This window comes from Fukomys damarensis, unplaced genomic scaffold (genome assembly GCF_012274545.1).
Source record: "Fukomys damarensis isolate Sample0158 unplaced genomic scaffold, DMR_v1.0_HiC HiC_scaffold_2, whole genome shotgun sequence".
NCBI classification, from domain to species: Eukaryota; Metazoa; Chordata; class Mammalia; order Rodentia; family Bathyergidae; genus Fukomys; species Fukomys damarensis.
The window spans coordinates 13,636,880-13,652,704 of record NW_022900914.1 but is presented as its reverse complement, the minus strand read 5'-3'; the positions used below and the strand labels follow the sequence as shown (position 1 = coordinate 13,652,704).

At 40.5% G+C, this 15,825-nt stretch overlaps 1 protein-coding gene across 4 annotated transcripts in view; it reads right to left on the bottom strand.

Annotated features, from left to right (window-relative positions):
• Ltbp1 (latent transforming growth factor beta binding protein 1) overlaps positions 1 to 15,825 on the bottom strand; it is a 219,578-nt gene that overhangs the window by 93,324 nt on the left and 110,429 nt on the right. For all 4 annotated transcript variants that reach the window (XM_010645197.3, XM_019204342.2, XM_010645206.3 and 1 more), the window contains exons 9-14: positions 14,367 to 14,389; positions 11,710 to 11,809; positions 11,142 to 11,240; positions 2,771 to 2,896; positions 1,579 to 1,704; positions 1,106 to 1,228 (exon numbers count right to left, since the gene is read on the bottom strand). In XM_010645197.3, coding sequence (XP_010643499.1) covers positions 1,106 to 1,228; positions 1,579 to 1,704; positions 2,771 to 2,896; positions 11,142 to 11,240; positions 11,710 to 11,809; positions 14,367 to 14,389 — 597 coding nt within the window. The remainder of the gene's footprint in view (positions 1 to 1,105; positions 1,229 to 1,578; positions 1,705 to 2,770; positions 2,897 to 11,141; positions 11,241 to 11,709; positions 11,810 to 14,366; positions 14,390 to 15,825) is intronic.

Sequence of the window (15,825 nt, the reverse complement as noted above, 5' to 3'; positions counted from 1 at the left end):
GATATATTGTTATAACATGTCTCTCTCTCTCTCTCTCTCTCTCTCTCTCTCTCTCTCTCTCTCTCTCTCTCTCTCTCTCTCTTTCTTCCTAGGTAAGAGCCCAAGGGGCAGAGGCAAGGGAAAAGCAGAAGAGGCAGGTGTGAGCTACCACAAAATGTCTAAGTAGCACTTGCTCCAACTCTGGGTCACTGGAGTTTTGGACAAAAGCACCATGCTGAACACAGATTGGTCCCCCCAGTCTGCTCTGCAGTAGCTCTAGAAGCCTGGCCACATCAGACAACAGGCAGATCTGCTGGCAGCCAGGACCCAGCACCACACCCACATGCAAGCTCTGCAAACACCAGCCCAGAGAACCCCACACTCAGCCCTCACGTATTCATGGCAGGATGACGGCATCAACAGCTCATGAATTTCCTCAAGAAAAAAATGTCATGGTGATTTCAAGGAGAATGTGCATAACCTGGTCACTTCCATGAGCAGATACTTTAACTGAAAAGTAATTCTGGACCTGCTATACACAGTTCCCAAAACATTTTTCTAAGATGCACAAGCTCATGGCGGGGGTGACTAATGATAATGTTTTATCTAGCACTGTTGGAATCTGACCCAGAGTCAGTCAGACAGTGCTGCTGAAGGGAGTCTGCTAGCGAGTCTCAGAAAAAGTGCAAAAGGAGGCAGCGGAGACCAAGGAATGCAACACAGTGAAAAGGTCAAAAATGAAAAATCAACAATGGTTACACCTGCACCGTGTTTCCAGATGAATGGGCCAGACACTCTAATTAAGTCTGAGTTTGCACTAGGACACTCTGCAATTAATTGTTCTACAATGATCTCACTCTAAATACCAGGGAAGGCAGATACTGAGGTGAAAAATAATGAGAACATCAGAAGGAAAGTAACCCAGACAGAGCCACTGAAAGGAGGCACAGGAGCTGTGGCTCTGGACAGCAGGGTGGAGCTTGGAGACGCCGATGTCACACAGAGTGGGGAGGAAAACAAGGGCCAGACGAGCTGCCCAGAGTCTAGACCCAGCCCTGGACCACACCATCACATGTGCTCAGCGTGGGCAGGGGCGGCGGTGTCCTGTTCCGCGTGGCCAACTCACCCTCACAGTGGCCTCTCCGGGTCATGCGGTACCCACTGTTGCAGTACTCACAGCGGAAGGTGCCCACGGTGTTGACACAGTGCCCCTGGCCACACACATCCGGCCGCAGGCACTCGTCCACATCTGCTCCAAGCAGAAAACACCGTCAAGAGTTACGTCCCAAAATATCATTTCACACCTCTCCTAGCATAGTTCAAATGTGATGGCAAAGTAACTGGTTTCCACTGCCATCCCCCTGATTTGTTCGACATGCCCCCCAATCACACTGTTTAACATGTTTCTGACACTCTTCCTTCCAACATGCCGGAGAAGAAAAACCGATTTTGTATCTCCCAGTGCCTAGCAGAATGCTTTGCTGTAGCAGGTGTTTAATACAAAGTCTAGATTATCTGACCAAGCATGGGCCCTGATGAGGCGCTCAGGAACCCAAACCCCCGATCTGTGCACCCACAAACCAAAAGCACCGTCATTACCTATACAGTTAGTGCCCTCCTCGCTGGCCATAAAGCCTGCTGGGCAAATACACAGGAAACTTCCCTCTGTGTTTTCACAGTGTCCCTGGGAGCAGAGGTGTTGGATCTGAGTACATTCATCAATATCTGTTTAAAATAAAAACATGGAAAAAGATTAGTGCTGTGTATCAAGAACTTAGTCCTTGTTCTAAAAAGCAAACTATTCATTGGGACCACAAAGCTTTGGAAATGAACAGAACAGTGGAAAGAGGCATGGCTTTTTACCCCAAGCACTGGAAGGATGATTATGGGGAAGAGAGCAGCAGTTTACTGCATATGGTTTCAAAGGCTGAGACTGAAAACCACGGCACTGCTATTTCAAAGAGACAGATTTCTGGTCATCACAGACACTGGATGACTAAGGTTGTGTCCACACTAAAATCCACTGCCACTACGACAGAGACCCCTCTGCAGGGCACAGGGTGGAGCTGGATTAGGCCATCTTGACTGATTTTTCTACTTAGTTCTACAGGCGAATTTATACACAGTAGGCAAAGGCAAAGGAAAAAAACACGTAACCGAGCAGGTGGATGACATTATTTACATGTATAAATTGCTCATATTAATGTATTACTAGGTAAGTACCTCTGTTGCTTTACTTTGCCAATGTCTTACAACTTAAGAGCTTAATTTTCCTCTTTTAAAAAGAAGTTGTTAAGATGATTTACCTACCTCTATTATATCTCTTTCAGAGGTACCTTTCATTCCAGAGACGTGTATATGAGATCCCTTATTTACAAGTGCATTAATACTCTCATGGCAGCTCACATGGACTTCCATTTGGAAATCTATTTTGGAAATCAGACTTCACGTACTGAAGTGAATTCTTTATTGCAGCATATATTAACTTGCTTTTGCTAAATATGTTCATGGGCAGCTATTTCTAGAGCTCTTATTTTTAATCACTTTATCTGAAAAATTTCTGTAAATTATTCTACCTTTCTATAAATGTATTATATTTGGCAAAACAAGGAGCACTGACTAAAAAAAAAAAAAGAGAATACCAGAAGTTTGGCAACCCCCCTTTTTGAGGTCCCTTAGCTACAGCATTTTTAAAATTACAGTAATATTTTCTCAAGACTCTGAGAAAAGAGAGTTCTAACTGCGTAAACGTTTTATGTTTGATCGTTATGCCTACTCGAGTGTTTCTTACCAACACATTTCCTCTGCTGCTCGCTGAACTTGTAGCCCTCGTAGCATATACACGTGTACCTCACTGGCAGGTTAATGCAGTGTCCTGCTCCACAGATACCAGGATTCACCGTGCATTCATTGATTTCTTTAAAAGTAAATAAAGTAACGTGAACAAAAGACAGAAATAAAATACTCCATTTCTAGTTGCAAACCAATACTTGTGTTTCCTAAGTGGCAAAAAATAAAAAATAAATAAAAATAAAAGTTGCCAGGTAGGCACTTGAACAAAGCTGACCTCTGAAATCCCGTATAGATTCCTGTGATTACTTTGTACTGATCAGTCACACTCAAGATCATCAACAGTTCCTAAAAAACAATCTCTAGGATGAATTAGAGTGTGTATAAACTCAGAAAGAAGCCACACTGAAAGTCAGAAGGAAATCAATTCCTAATAAAACTTCCAACATGGCCGATCAGAGTCTCTAACCATTCTACTTCACTTTAGATGACGGGAGTCTAAATCACTGTGTTATTTCTCCTGACAAGAAATACGTAACAGGCAGGGAAGGGGAAGGGAAGGAAAGAGGAGGGAAGGAAGAAATAAATCCATGCTATTTTCCATCCATTAGCAGGCAAAATCTCTATTGCAACTCTATCCAAACTCCTTGAAAATTTCTCACTAGCCCCCTCCAAATGCCTTTTCACTTCTAATGAAAGCAGAACTTCTAGACATATCTTAATTTGCCAATTTCAATATGAGCCTATTTTATTTACATGAGTAAAACAGATTCCATTTCCAAATCCCTTCCTTACTCTCCTGCTGATGCCTGTATGGAAACTGCTCCTTGCCTAGTTGGGAAGGCAACCTGTGTGAGCTCACTCCACATACACACAGGTGTCACGTACCACAAGGAGGCGGCTCACAGAGCCCATGAGAAAGGGCTTCCATACCGAAAGGACGCAGGACTCACAGTGGCCTTCTGAGGTGAACTGGCACAAATCGTGTTGCCCTTTAAAGCTTTCTATCACAGGGCAAGCTACTTAGCCATTCTGAGTCTCATTTTTCCACGAGTGTAAGTAGAAATAATCAGAGCTCCAACTTCAAAGTTATCAGACTGCCAAGAGAAAACCTAAATAATGCACGTAGTCTAATGCCTGGCACATTATATGGGCTTAAAAAAATCATTATTCTGTTACTGGTGATCATATTGAAGTCATTTATGAATAGAGTATAATCGAGATCAGCACATGTGTATTGGTAATACCTTGGGCTACTAACATTGCCATCAGATAACAAGCCAGGCTTAAAGGAGAACCTGGCACAGACGAGACACCAAGGCACCCCTGGGGGTGAGCAGACTGGTGCCCCTGAGCACGATAAAGTGAGAGCACAGCTTTATTAAAGGGTTCTGTGGTTTGAATGTGAACACAGGTGGGCGGCTGTCACCAATAACTCACTATGCATTCTGCAAAAAAGGACATGAAAAACAGCACTCCACACTGGAAATGGTCTAAACAGGGGTTGAGGTTGCTCTCCAAAACCAAAACCACATTCCTCATTTTTCATAAAACATTCACTGTATTGCGACTTTAAGACTACATATGCAAGTTATGAGAAATGTGAATGTATGAGAAATATATACCAAATGGTGTATTTGCAAATTACAGGTATCTTTTCTGAGCCAGTTTATGCCAATTAATTATCAGAAAGCTAAAGTTGTTCAAAGACAATATTCTATCAAATTTTAGAAAAAGAAAACCCAAAAGGCTAAATATATGGTTGATTAACATGAATGCTTAAATGATCAGCAATAACAACAAAGAACAATGAACTTTGATGGGCACAGCACAGAAAATATATCCATTAACAGGACAGGAAAAATGCTTATTTGTTAAAAAATACAGAAGCAAAAGCTATATTGTAACACATGATCTCAATTACACTAAAACACAGAAAACAATATTGGAAGAAAATAGTTTACTATTTGGAGATTGGTATGTTCTTGTTCATATTTTTCTGCATTTTAAAAAATGTATACAATGAGAACATTTAATTACTACACTACTTTCCTAATTGGAAAAGTCTTCTCAGGGCATTTCTATGCCCTACAAAATCTGAAGGTACAAGGTTGTCTTCACCAGGTTATACTTTCAGACCTTTAGGTAAGAACGTTCTTCTCTATAGGAGTTTCTTCAAGAAACAGTATGAGAAATACATCTGTCTTTTCTGAATCATAGGTAAATGCTATAAAGATTCATATTTAGATTTCTTGGTTTTCTTTGCAATTATTGACTTTCCTATCTTTCCTACTCTTCTCTGCCACTTTTTAAAAACAGAAAAGAAATTTTACCTGTGTAGAAAAGAAAATGAAGGGCTGGGGATTTAGCTCAGTGGTTCTGTTGCCTGCTTTGCAAGCACAGGGACCTGAGCTCAATTCCCAATGCCAAAAAAAAAAAGAAACAAAGAAAGAAAAGAAAATGAGTTCAATAGAAGGCAAATTAACACACAGTACTCGGAGCCAGGATTCAGAAAAAAATTAAAAGGCTATAAATCTTTGGGTTTACATGAAAGGTTCAATTAGCAGTCACTACCTCATTCCCACACGTACCAATTTCTTGACTATCAAATATTCACTTGTCATTCTGAAGTTATAACTTTTGAGTGGAATTTTCACACACGTGAACAAGACTTCAAAAAATATGTGATGCTTAATTCAAATGTGATACATCCCTATGCCACAGTCTGCTAACACATTTTTTTGTTTTATTTTTTCAGACAGGGTCTCACTACGGAGTCCAGCTGGCCTTGAACTTGCTATGTAGTCCAGCTTGATCTGAGCTCATAATCTTCTCGAGTTGGCTCTAAGGGAGAATTCAAAGAATTCTAACTCTTTAGTTGCAGGAAATAAAATGACTAACAATAGCCTTCCCTTCCTAGCCAGCACCTTAAATAGAAACTGTGAAGCTGAAATATATTGATGAATGTTGAGGAATTTCACTTAATCATCTCTAGTTAAGTATACAGTGACAAGGCCTAAAAATGTCGGTTGTGCCTGGCCTCTGAACAAATGCATGAAAATGCCCCCGAGACACCACTAGAGGGTACTAGGAGGCACATCCAAGGAGGAAAGGGACATTTCTAAAACACTTGATTTCTATCTACACTGCTTGTTCCATTTTTACCTAAGTGATTAACTACTGTAATTCTCAACATTTTGACTGCAGGGATCTCTTTTGTTCATTTGTGAGGCAGGACTCCACTCACCTAGGTAGACAGAAAGAGCATCTAAAAGGCAGCATCAGTTTCTTTTTTTCTTTAAGAAAACAAATGAGTGCCTCTCCTATCTTGAAAAGTTTAACACCTGTCTGCTGTGTTCTCTCCCGAGTTTCCCCTCTTTTCTTCCTAGGTTTTCAGGCTCAAGTACGTGGTTAGTGTACAGAAGAGAGTCCCGAGGATGCTGTCTTGAAGAACAGGGAAAGCTCTCTGCACGTTCTGTTTTAGGGCAAAGACAATACGCTTTCTGTTTTCTAAGAGCCACACACATTTAGTCATATGAACCTGTCCGCCCATGATGGGTTAGTTCATGGAGAAACAGACACTTTTTTTCATCACACTGTCACTGTAAGCTCTGGAGACAGGGCTGTGACACACCAGAGGGCACAGCACCCACAAGCAGCACTAACTGCCAGCCTCAGGGACATGCTGGTGATGGGAGCGTCTTTGTTTATCTTCTTCAGCGGGGCTGGCTTCCCCTGGAGACCAGCAAGCACCAGGCCCCCACTGGGATTTTTCAGGAGTCCTTCATTATGCCTACCCAGAGGGCCTCAGTTCATGAACGGCTCTACCCTCCTGTACTGTGTGTGCCCTGAAACAACCTGGCCTTCACAGGGCCAACACCTTGCTCTAGCTCTCTGTGAGCATTCACTTAAGAATTCAGAAAGCCAAATGCTCTCTATCCCAGGACCAACGGCAGATTTAATAGTTTGGTATCTGTATTTTCTAAAATTAAATGGAAAAGAAAGCTTTGGGCAAAATGTGAAAAAGAATACACTGACCTTTAGGTTTTATCTTCCTCGAGGGATTAATCCAATGAATGAATGAACATGTGAACAGATGAATGCATGAAAATGGAGTCTGGAATATTAAAGCACGATGATTTTACATTTTTTTAAAAGTTCATTTTCTGCCAGTATAAATAGCTTTTGGAGACTGTAATGACACTAGGAATATGGTTCAGGACAAGCATTTTTGAAGGGGTCAATTATGAGCGTGTGGAAAAATCAGAGGAGCAAATAGTTATTTAAATGTTTGAGCTATGATAATGACAGAGGTTTCCGTGAGGCGGTCATAAAAGACAAAGAGTAACTTTTGGCTGGTCCACAGGGCTATGGAGGAGCCGGGGGGAAGCCGGAGCAAAGCATCAAATGTGAACTCACAGAAAGGGTTACAAAAATGCCCTGGCTTCCTAGCTGCCCCAGATGAGCATAAATTGTCCCACAATTCAAACAGATGTTTCCACTTTGTAAATATTTGTCAAGAGAAACGGAGGTTTGATTTTTCCAAACCTATCCTTCAGCTATTAAAACGCTATACTAAATCAAGAATTTATATGCTGAAATGTGTAATTTATTTGAAAAGAGTATGTCAATAACATCGCAAGCCACCAAGTCAACTGTTAAGAGTGGGAAAATATCACACTTACTTCCTGCAAATATGCAGCTCACTTCATAATTACTGCCTGTCCAACTGTGTCTGGCTAAATCTAAAAAGACTACTCCAATCTCGCCATCATAACGATATCATCACGGAGCAACATGGAGCTGATTATGTTATTTTAGACTTCCTTATTTTATCTTCTTCAAATATGGTGACAACAGTAACAAATGACATTTATTTTCTTGGGGAAATTACATGACGTTCCTGAGAGAAGTGATCAGATGGTTGCTTACATCTATGTGTTTGGGAATTAAACCAATGGGATCAGCCACATTCTGATCTCAATTTGATACAAAAGACTATTCTTATGTTAAGGTAGATCCCTGTTCAGGGTGTAGCTCTAAATCTGCTATCAGTTCAGTTCCAAGAATCTCTATTTATAGTTTTCTTCCCAGATTCTTTCAGAAAGACTCTTATTAGGGGAAGGGGAAGTACCTACAACTGCTACATGAAAAAACGATCCAGCATCACTTGTTTCCTGGAAGGAAATATTTGCGCCTCAAGCATGCCATGGCAGATTTTACCCCAAAACAAATGCCACACTCAAAGTAAACGATCCTCCAGCAACCTCACCCAGCAGGGTTACTTGCATTTTTTTTTTTTTTCCAATCAGCTCTACAGTTCAGCAGAAGCCCAGAAACTTGCATTTGTACCGTCCCACTGCTGCATTGGAACGAGGGAGCCGCACTGACTTGGGCCAAACTGAATCTCCAACAAAACTAGTTTGCAAGAGGCTGGTCCAGTGAAGTCAGTAATACCTTTCAAAACTAAATTTACCTTCATGCTGGAAAGCAGAAATACAGTATTTATTGAAGAAAGAACTAGTGAACTGTAATGTCACACTGCAATTTTTCTTAACACTGAGGGAAACAGAAGATCCTTGCTGACAAGACAGCAAACTACATGCTTTACACCCTGCCTGTGCCCTTGTCTCTTACATATGTGTTTGATGAAGGGAGCCAGAAGACAGAATAGCAACTCTAGTTGTGCCTGTTTTAAAAATCACTATCATTTCGGTACCACTCCAAAAGTACTTAGAATGGCTCACATTTCTACAGAACTTTACTCAGTATTAGCTGTCAAACCAAAGAGTGGCTGCCACCCATTCACGCATTTGGGGGGTGGCACTGAGTCCAGAGAGGCCTTGATTCTGTCCCTGAAGTAGCTGAAAAGGCCCCACCGAACCCAGACTGCGCCTGTCTCTCCAAGTCACCTGCCATTCCACCCCTGGATGGAGGTGCTGCTTGCTTGCTTGCTTGCTTTTTGAGACAGGCTCTCCCTGTATTCCAGGTTGGCCCTGAACTCACTAGGTGTGTGCGCCACCACCCTCAGCTCCTGAGGTGATTTCTGAGGCTGATGTCTCCATGCAAGTGCCTAAGAGATGTACAATCACATTTTTGAAAACTTAGCTTAAAATTGAACATTCAAGAACAACTCCATTGGAAAAGCAGCGTAAGTTGTTGGGGAAGGACTGTCCTGAGAGAGATTGAAGGGTCCTCTATCAGGTGCTCCTAATGTCCTACAGGGTCTCTTGAAGGCAGTTAAGCCTTCTGATAGGCCGCTTAGTGGTGAGAATACTTAAATTCATTCTCTTAGCATTTTTCACAGATACAAGACATAGTTACTGCAACAGATTACAATTACAATATACTACACCCTTATTAACCAGTTACCATATTGAACAACAGACCTCTAGGATTTATTCCTGTCTGCATATTGTAGTGGTCCTTTCTTCTGACTCTAAAAGTATCTGTCCACTCAAATGGGAAATACAAAATATTCTAAAAACAAAATAATATCTAAACCTCTCAGGTCTCATTAAAAAATAATCACTGGTAATATCTGGTATATATTCTCCTAACATTATGTATACATTATAAATATATAATTGATATAATACTCTGTGTATTTCATTTTTTATAGCTTTCACCTTAAATGTACCCATACTTTGTGGCCATTTCCAGATAGACTTCAATAAAAATTCTTCAAAGTGGCAGCATAATGTTCCAATGTAAAGATGCAACAATTATCTATTTCTCTATAGCTGAATGTATTTTTAAATTTTTCCTCGACTGTATATTGTGTTGTGATAAGTAACCACATATATAAACTAATATCATATTTTGGGGCATATTATCTCCTTTAAAAAGCTATCTTGAAATAGGATTACTGGGTCAAGAGTTCTGCACATAGCCAGGCACAAGCGTGCACACATGTCATTCCAGCCCTGGGCAGGCTGAGGCAGAAGAATTCCAAGTTCAAGGCCAGCTTGGCCAACTTAGCAAGGTCCTGTCTTAATACAATAATAAAAAAGATTAAGGATATAGCCAGTGCTCTCTGGGCTTGATTCTCAGTACAAAAAAAAAAAAGTTCTGAACATTTATACATATTTTCAAGCAAGCCTGAGCTTTCCAGAAAAGCTGACCAAGTTTTTATTTTGTGATGGTTCATTTTCTGAGTCAACTGGACCGGGCTAATGGATGCTCAGATGACTTATAAAGTATTATGTCTAGGTTGCCTGCTGGGTGTCTCCAGAAGAAATCAGCATTTGGATGGGCAGACTGAGTGAAGATCACACTCACCCCTGTGCATGGAGGGCTGGGCCCAAATCTGACAAAAAGACACAGAAGGCCAATCTGAGGGGCATCTGCTCCCCTCTCCTGCATGGGGCCCCAGTGCCCCAATGCCCGGGACCACACCCACCTGGGTTACATCACTGCCTCCCTTAGTCTCAGCCCTTTGGTATCATTTTTTTGTTGTTGTTATTGTTGTTGTTGTTGGTACCTGGGATCGAACTCAGGCCCTTGTGCCCACGAGACAGGCAGCAGAATCAATGAGCCAGATCCCTGGCCCCAGCCCTTTGCCATCCAGTAAGCCAATCTCTGCTGACAGAGCTGACGTCTACACCTCCGTATCTGTAGATACTGCTGGTTATGCTTCCCTGGAAAACCTCACAGCAAACATGTGAGAGTCTCAATTTCACCGTAATAAAAACAGTTTTATTAAATTGTAAATATTACTTTGAAGAACAGAAAGTATTATCCTGTCTAAATTTTCATTTTTTAGATTACTAGTAAAGTTTAAATTTTCCAATATATTCTCCTTGGTATTTTTTTTTTCTGTGAAATATCTGAGTATATATATATTTTTTCCATTTCTCAGTGACCAATGATCAATTTCTTGCATATGTATAAGACCTCCTAGACATTAAGGACATTCTCACTTAAGATTTTTACATTGGTTTCAAAAAGAATACATCCTTGTAATTTTAAACTACTAACTGAAATATGTTTATTACAAAGAATTTTGAAAACATAGGTCATACTGAAGAACAAAGCTGAGAAAGGGTGAATACCGAAGCATTTTCTGTCTCCTTTTCTGTGTTTGCAGATATTCAAAAAATAAAATTGGAGTCATTATATCATGTTCTGCCCATCTTAGTAAAAGTCAAGACATCAACATTTCTTCAGGGCATTACTCTTCTAAAGCAATGAAACTATTCTATGTTCCACTGCATATGGATAATTCAGGCATGCCCCTTTCTAAAATAATACTCACACAGTCTCCAAATATTTGCTACTATGATAGCCATAAACAACTTGATATCACATTTTAAATGCAATCCAGACCCATGTTTCCATGTAATCCACAGCATGGCGGATACCGCACTGACCTGTCACTTGAGTAGGTGCAATCACTTGGCTGGCACTTGACGTGGAAGCTTCAGGAGCTACTTCCACAGGCATGGGAGGTGATGTCTTTTCAATTACCACTGTATGAGGAAGTGAAGGACACAGAGAAAATTAAAGCCTGTTAAGTGCACCCAGATTGCATTTCAAAATGCAAGCCTAAGCACATCTAATAATATATCATAATAGCTCTTGGATATAAAGAACTATTATGGATCCCGAAAACTTGAAGTATTAATGTATAATTCTGGTTTCAATATTCAGCAACAACGTCTGACAGCAGTTCAGAAAATGACCACAGATCAAATAATGACTTTCAGTAATCAGATAATATATACCACTCCTGATCACAGAAGACAGTGAAAAAGTTCTTTCCCACTGTAATACTTAGACTGCTATACTTGCACTAGCATTATATAAGCATATGATTGTGCTTAAGTGTGCATTTTTACATTTAATTCAATTACAAATTCCGATAATAAAATCAAAGACACAAAAATTCCTATGCTTTCATTCAGAAAAGAGCAGAAGTCAACACAGATCACAGATTACCTGGAAACTGGGGATGCAAATGAAAAGTTGAAATGCCTGGGGAGAGCTGGGGTTGGCCAGGCTCAAGTTTGGTTTTCTCTTGTTCTAATGAAGGTATTTCCTGGGTGGTGGTATTTCAGAGACAGAGACAGAGACAGAGAGACAGACATAGCACTATTTTTATTTAATTAATCATACTCTTAGAAAGACAAAGAAGTATCATGGAACATTAGATATAAACCAGTATGATTGTGTGACATAAAAAGCCCCAGCCGGTTGTGCTGTTCCCATGGCAAGCTCTTGCGTTTCCTCAGCAGCGCTAACCCACAGAACACCTCATCCTTTCCACAGAGCTCAGAGTCAGACCTCTAAAGCAATGACTGGCCGTGCGGCCCACATCTGGTCTCTAAGGAGGCAACACTAACCCCGATGAGAGCTACACCCACACCTCATTCACATGTGACTCTGCCCCACTAGATGACTGATCACACTGCAGATGAAATGGATTTCCCAGCTTGATCATAGAAAAGTACACAAGCTAACACTTTCTGTCATCCATGCCTGTCCTCTGGATGTTATGCAAAGAAACAACCCATCACCATAGCTCTGCTCCCAGTTAGAGCTCCTTAGGGCTCGAGCCAACTGAACAATTAGTCTAGAGAAGTGTCTGAGCCTTCATCCACACCGGCATGGGGCCGGGAACTCATAACAAAACTTCATTAAAAGTATTCATCAAGTTCCTTGCTAACCATTACCCTACACGTTCCCGACATATTTGAACCACTGTCATCTTCCAGAATGCTCAACTCCTGGCCTCTGCTGGCCTTTTATTCTCTCTCCTAGCCTCAATTATCTCCTCTTTCCTGCTTCTAGAATGGACAGCCTGCCTGAATACTTCCAAAGCCCCATTTTGTAAGCACGAATGCTTTAGGGTAACTCTGTTTAGATACTCTAGAGATTCCTCAAATTCAACTCCACACAAAATCATCCAGGGCTGGCTTTCCAACATCATCATTTCTGTCACTGCACACTATGCTCATCAATCCATTCCATTTAAAGTCCTTTCGAGTTCCCTTTTATTCCTCATTCCAAACCGTTTGCACATTCCTTATAGTTGTTCACCCTTTTCCACATCCACAGTCCCCACAATTACTGTTGGACTGTCACACTTAGTTTACTGAAATAATCCAATGGCCTCTCAGGCTAACTCCATCTCTCTACCTGGGTTAGCCAGGATTTGTCTTCCAGAAACACTAGGATTTATTATATCTTCCCACATACCACCCTGTCACTTGGTATTTTAAGCCTTGCAAAAGCAGCCCCACATTTTCTTTCAAACCAAGACTTTCATAAGCCTTGTTGTCTTTTTGCTACACACTCACACTCCCCACCCCTGGACCCTGCTTTCTCTGCACCCATCATGATCAACATGAGATCTTTGCAAAGTCTCACAGTCACAAAGACTGCGAAAGCCTTTTTTCCTATTCCCCCTCTGAAAGCAAAATGCAATTAAATTATATAAGAAAATTTCAGGATTTCTTTCAGATTCTTAATGAGAGCTACTGTGCACTCAATCATAAACAGAGGAAAAAACTGATTTACGATTACCGTGTCAGGCAGCTGACTTGCTCACTTCTTAAGCTACAATATTCTTCCCAAATACCACCAATATACCACTGATATAAACTAACAACTTTTAAAACTATTTCTAATAGTTTATATATCACCCCCTCTAAATTCTTTTTTTTTTTTTTTTTTTTTTTTGGTACTGGGGATTGAACTCGGGTCCTTGCGCTTGCAAGGCAGGCCACCGAACCGCTGAGCTAAATGCCTGGCCCCTAACCCCATCTAAATTCTAATATTCTTGCCAACCAAATGAATAATGAATATATAAATATTTAATAATTACCTATTTTTATTTTATCAAGCAAGATCCAGAGAAGACACAATACTGTATTACATAAAATTAATCTAGCAAATATCTACATTCCCTAATAAGTCTCACCATTCAGAGTCTCACTGTATACCCACAAACCAAAGAGGAGTAAGAAAAATTCTCTAGATCTTCTGAGAAACAATGCTCAAGTATTGACTGATGCTTAGTTTTATTCCACATCAATTCAAATCGTCATGTTACATGTTGGTTGAATTTGGAAGCAACTCAGTTATTTTATTTGGTACCGGGGATCGAACTCATGCCCTTGCGCTTATGAGGCAGACGGGAGAACCACTGAGATAAAGCCCCGGCCCCACTCAATTATTTTATATGCACTCAACAATACCCAATTATATAAACATGTGAAAGCCTTTCTTCACATAGGTGGTCCCAGCAATCAACTGACTCAATAAATTCTGTTTAAGTCCTGGATTCCATTAATTCCCACCATTCTCTTCCCACTAGAATTTAAGTTCCTTAAGAACTTTTCTGTTTGTTTGTTTTTTGCTTTGTTTTGTTTTTTTCTAATTTGTTGGCTATTACTTTCCTGGCACTGAGGATCGTGCCAAGTCTTTTAGCAGGCGCTCAAGAAACATTTCTTGACTGAATGCTGTATTTTCTTAAACTAAACAATGCATAATACACAACTTAGTGCATTTAAATTCTAAAATTCCACACATATTCTATAAAAAACACATCTGAAAGTTGAAAAAAAGAGATTTGTAAATAATGAATAAATTACCTTCTCAGGGGGTGCAGTTGCCACTAAAACCAGAAAAGAAAGAAGGGCATTTGTATAATTTACGACAATTCACTCATTACATTTCAATGTTTAAAAAGCAATAAAAGTCTAGTATCTCTCTCCAAAAGCATTAATAATTAAACTAAGTCAAATCCACAATTATAGTCATCTACCATTTTGGAGAAATTTATATATGACCAAAACAGAATTTTCTGTGCTATTTCATTTTTAAACTTATAGAAGCCCAGAGAGTAAATATGTCTTTCAAACTCACTTATTTAAAATTAAGGTAATTAAAGTGAAAAAGTTAAATCAACATTTTTGAAACATTATGCTACGCCTAATCTTAATTTTACGGAATTTCCCATGTCTTGAAAACAAACATTTTCATTAATGGGTCAGATACTTAACCTAGTAGAGACCATGTGAAATGCTTTCTGCTGTCAGCGTTAGGAAAGAACGCCACCTATTTCAGTGACACACGAGACTGGGCTGGGCGCTGCATTCTCGACAGAGTCTAGTCTCTAACCGAGCCCTGTGAACATTTTCAGGAAGACATGCTAACTAAGGAAACATACCCTCCTAAGCCAGTAAGCAACAATGAGAGGTTAGCAACCATATAGTGAGCAAATTACACACTTCATAACATGACCATTATTCTGGTGGGAGGCAAGGCCTTTGCATTTTTTGTTTATTTGTTTTGTTTTTTGAGACAGGGACTCACTATGTAGTGGAGGCTGACCTGGAACTCACTTTGTAGCCCAGGCTGGTCTCAAACTCACAGTGATCCTCCTGCCTCAGCCTCCCGAGTGCTGCGATTACAGGCGTGCGCCACCACACCTGGCAAGGCCTTTGCATTTTGAAAGACTTGCTTTTCATTAATCAATCTTCAAGCTTCAGGTCAACACTCAGTGAGATTTTTCTCCAGAGTCAATGTTCCTAATCTTTAGTAAACAGGCTGGGTAGGTGCCTGCACTTCTGAAAGCAAGTAGGCTACCAGCTAAATTAAAATCACTGCTGCAATATTCTTGTGGTTGGTGAAAGTCAAGTAAACTCCAGCCCTGCCAAATACACTGTCAACAAAGTCTTGAGACAGAATTTGTAGCAGAACCCATTTCTGTGCCTGTGCGTGGGACGAACCATGCAAACACCTGGATTAAGTGTACGAAGTGAAAAAGTGGAGTAAAAGAGGCCAAACACAAAATGTTCACAGGCCAGGAAAACACTGGCCTCCCAGAAAGGGGCCTGGAGTAAGCTCCCAGTTCCTCACCAACCGAGGCGTTCTACCTCTTCACAAGATCCATGAACGGGTACCCCTAGTCCTAATCGACTATGAAAAGCCATCAGGAGCTTTATTAGACTAAATACATGATATTCCACATAAACCTTAAATTTCTGATCTTTATATGCAGTGAGAATTTCTGTGGTAATCAAGACATTCACAATACTGGAAAGGCTG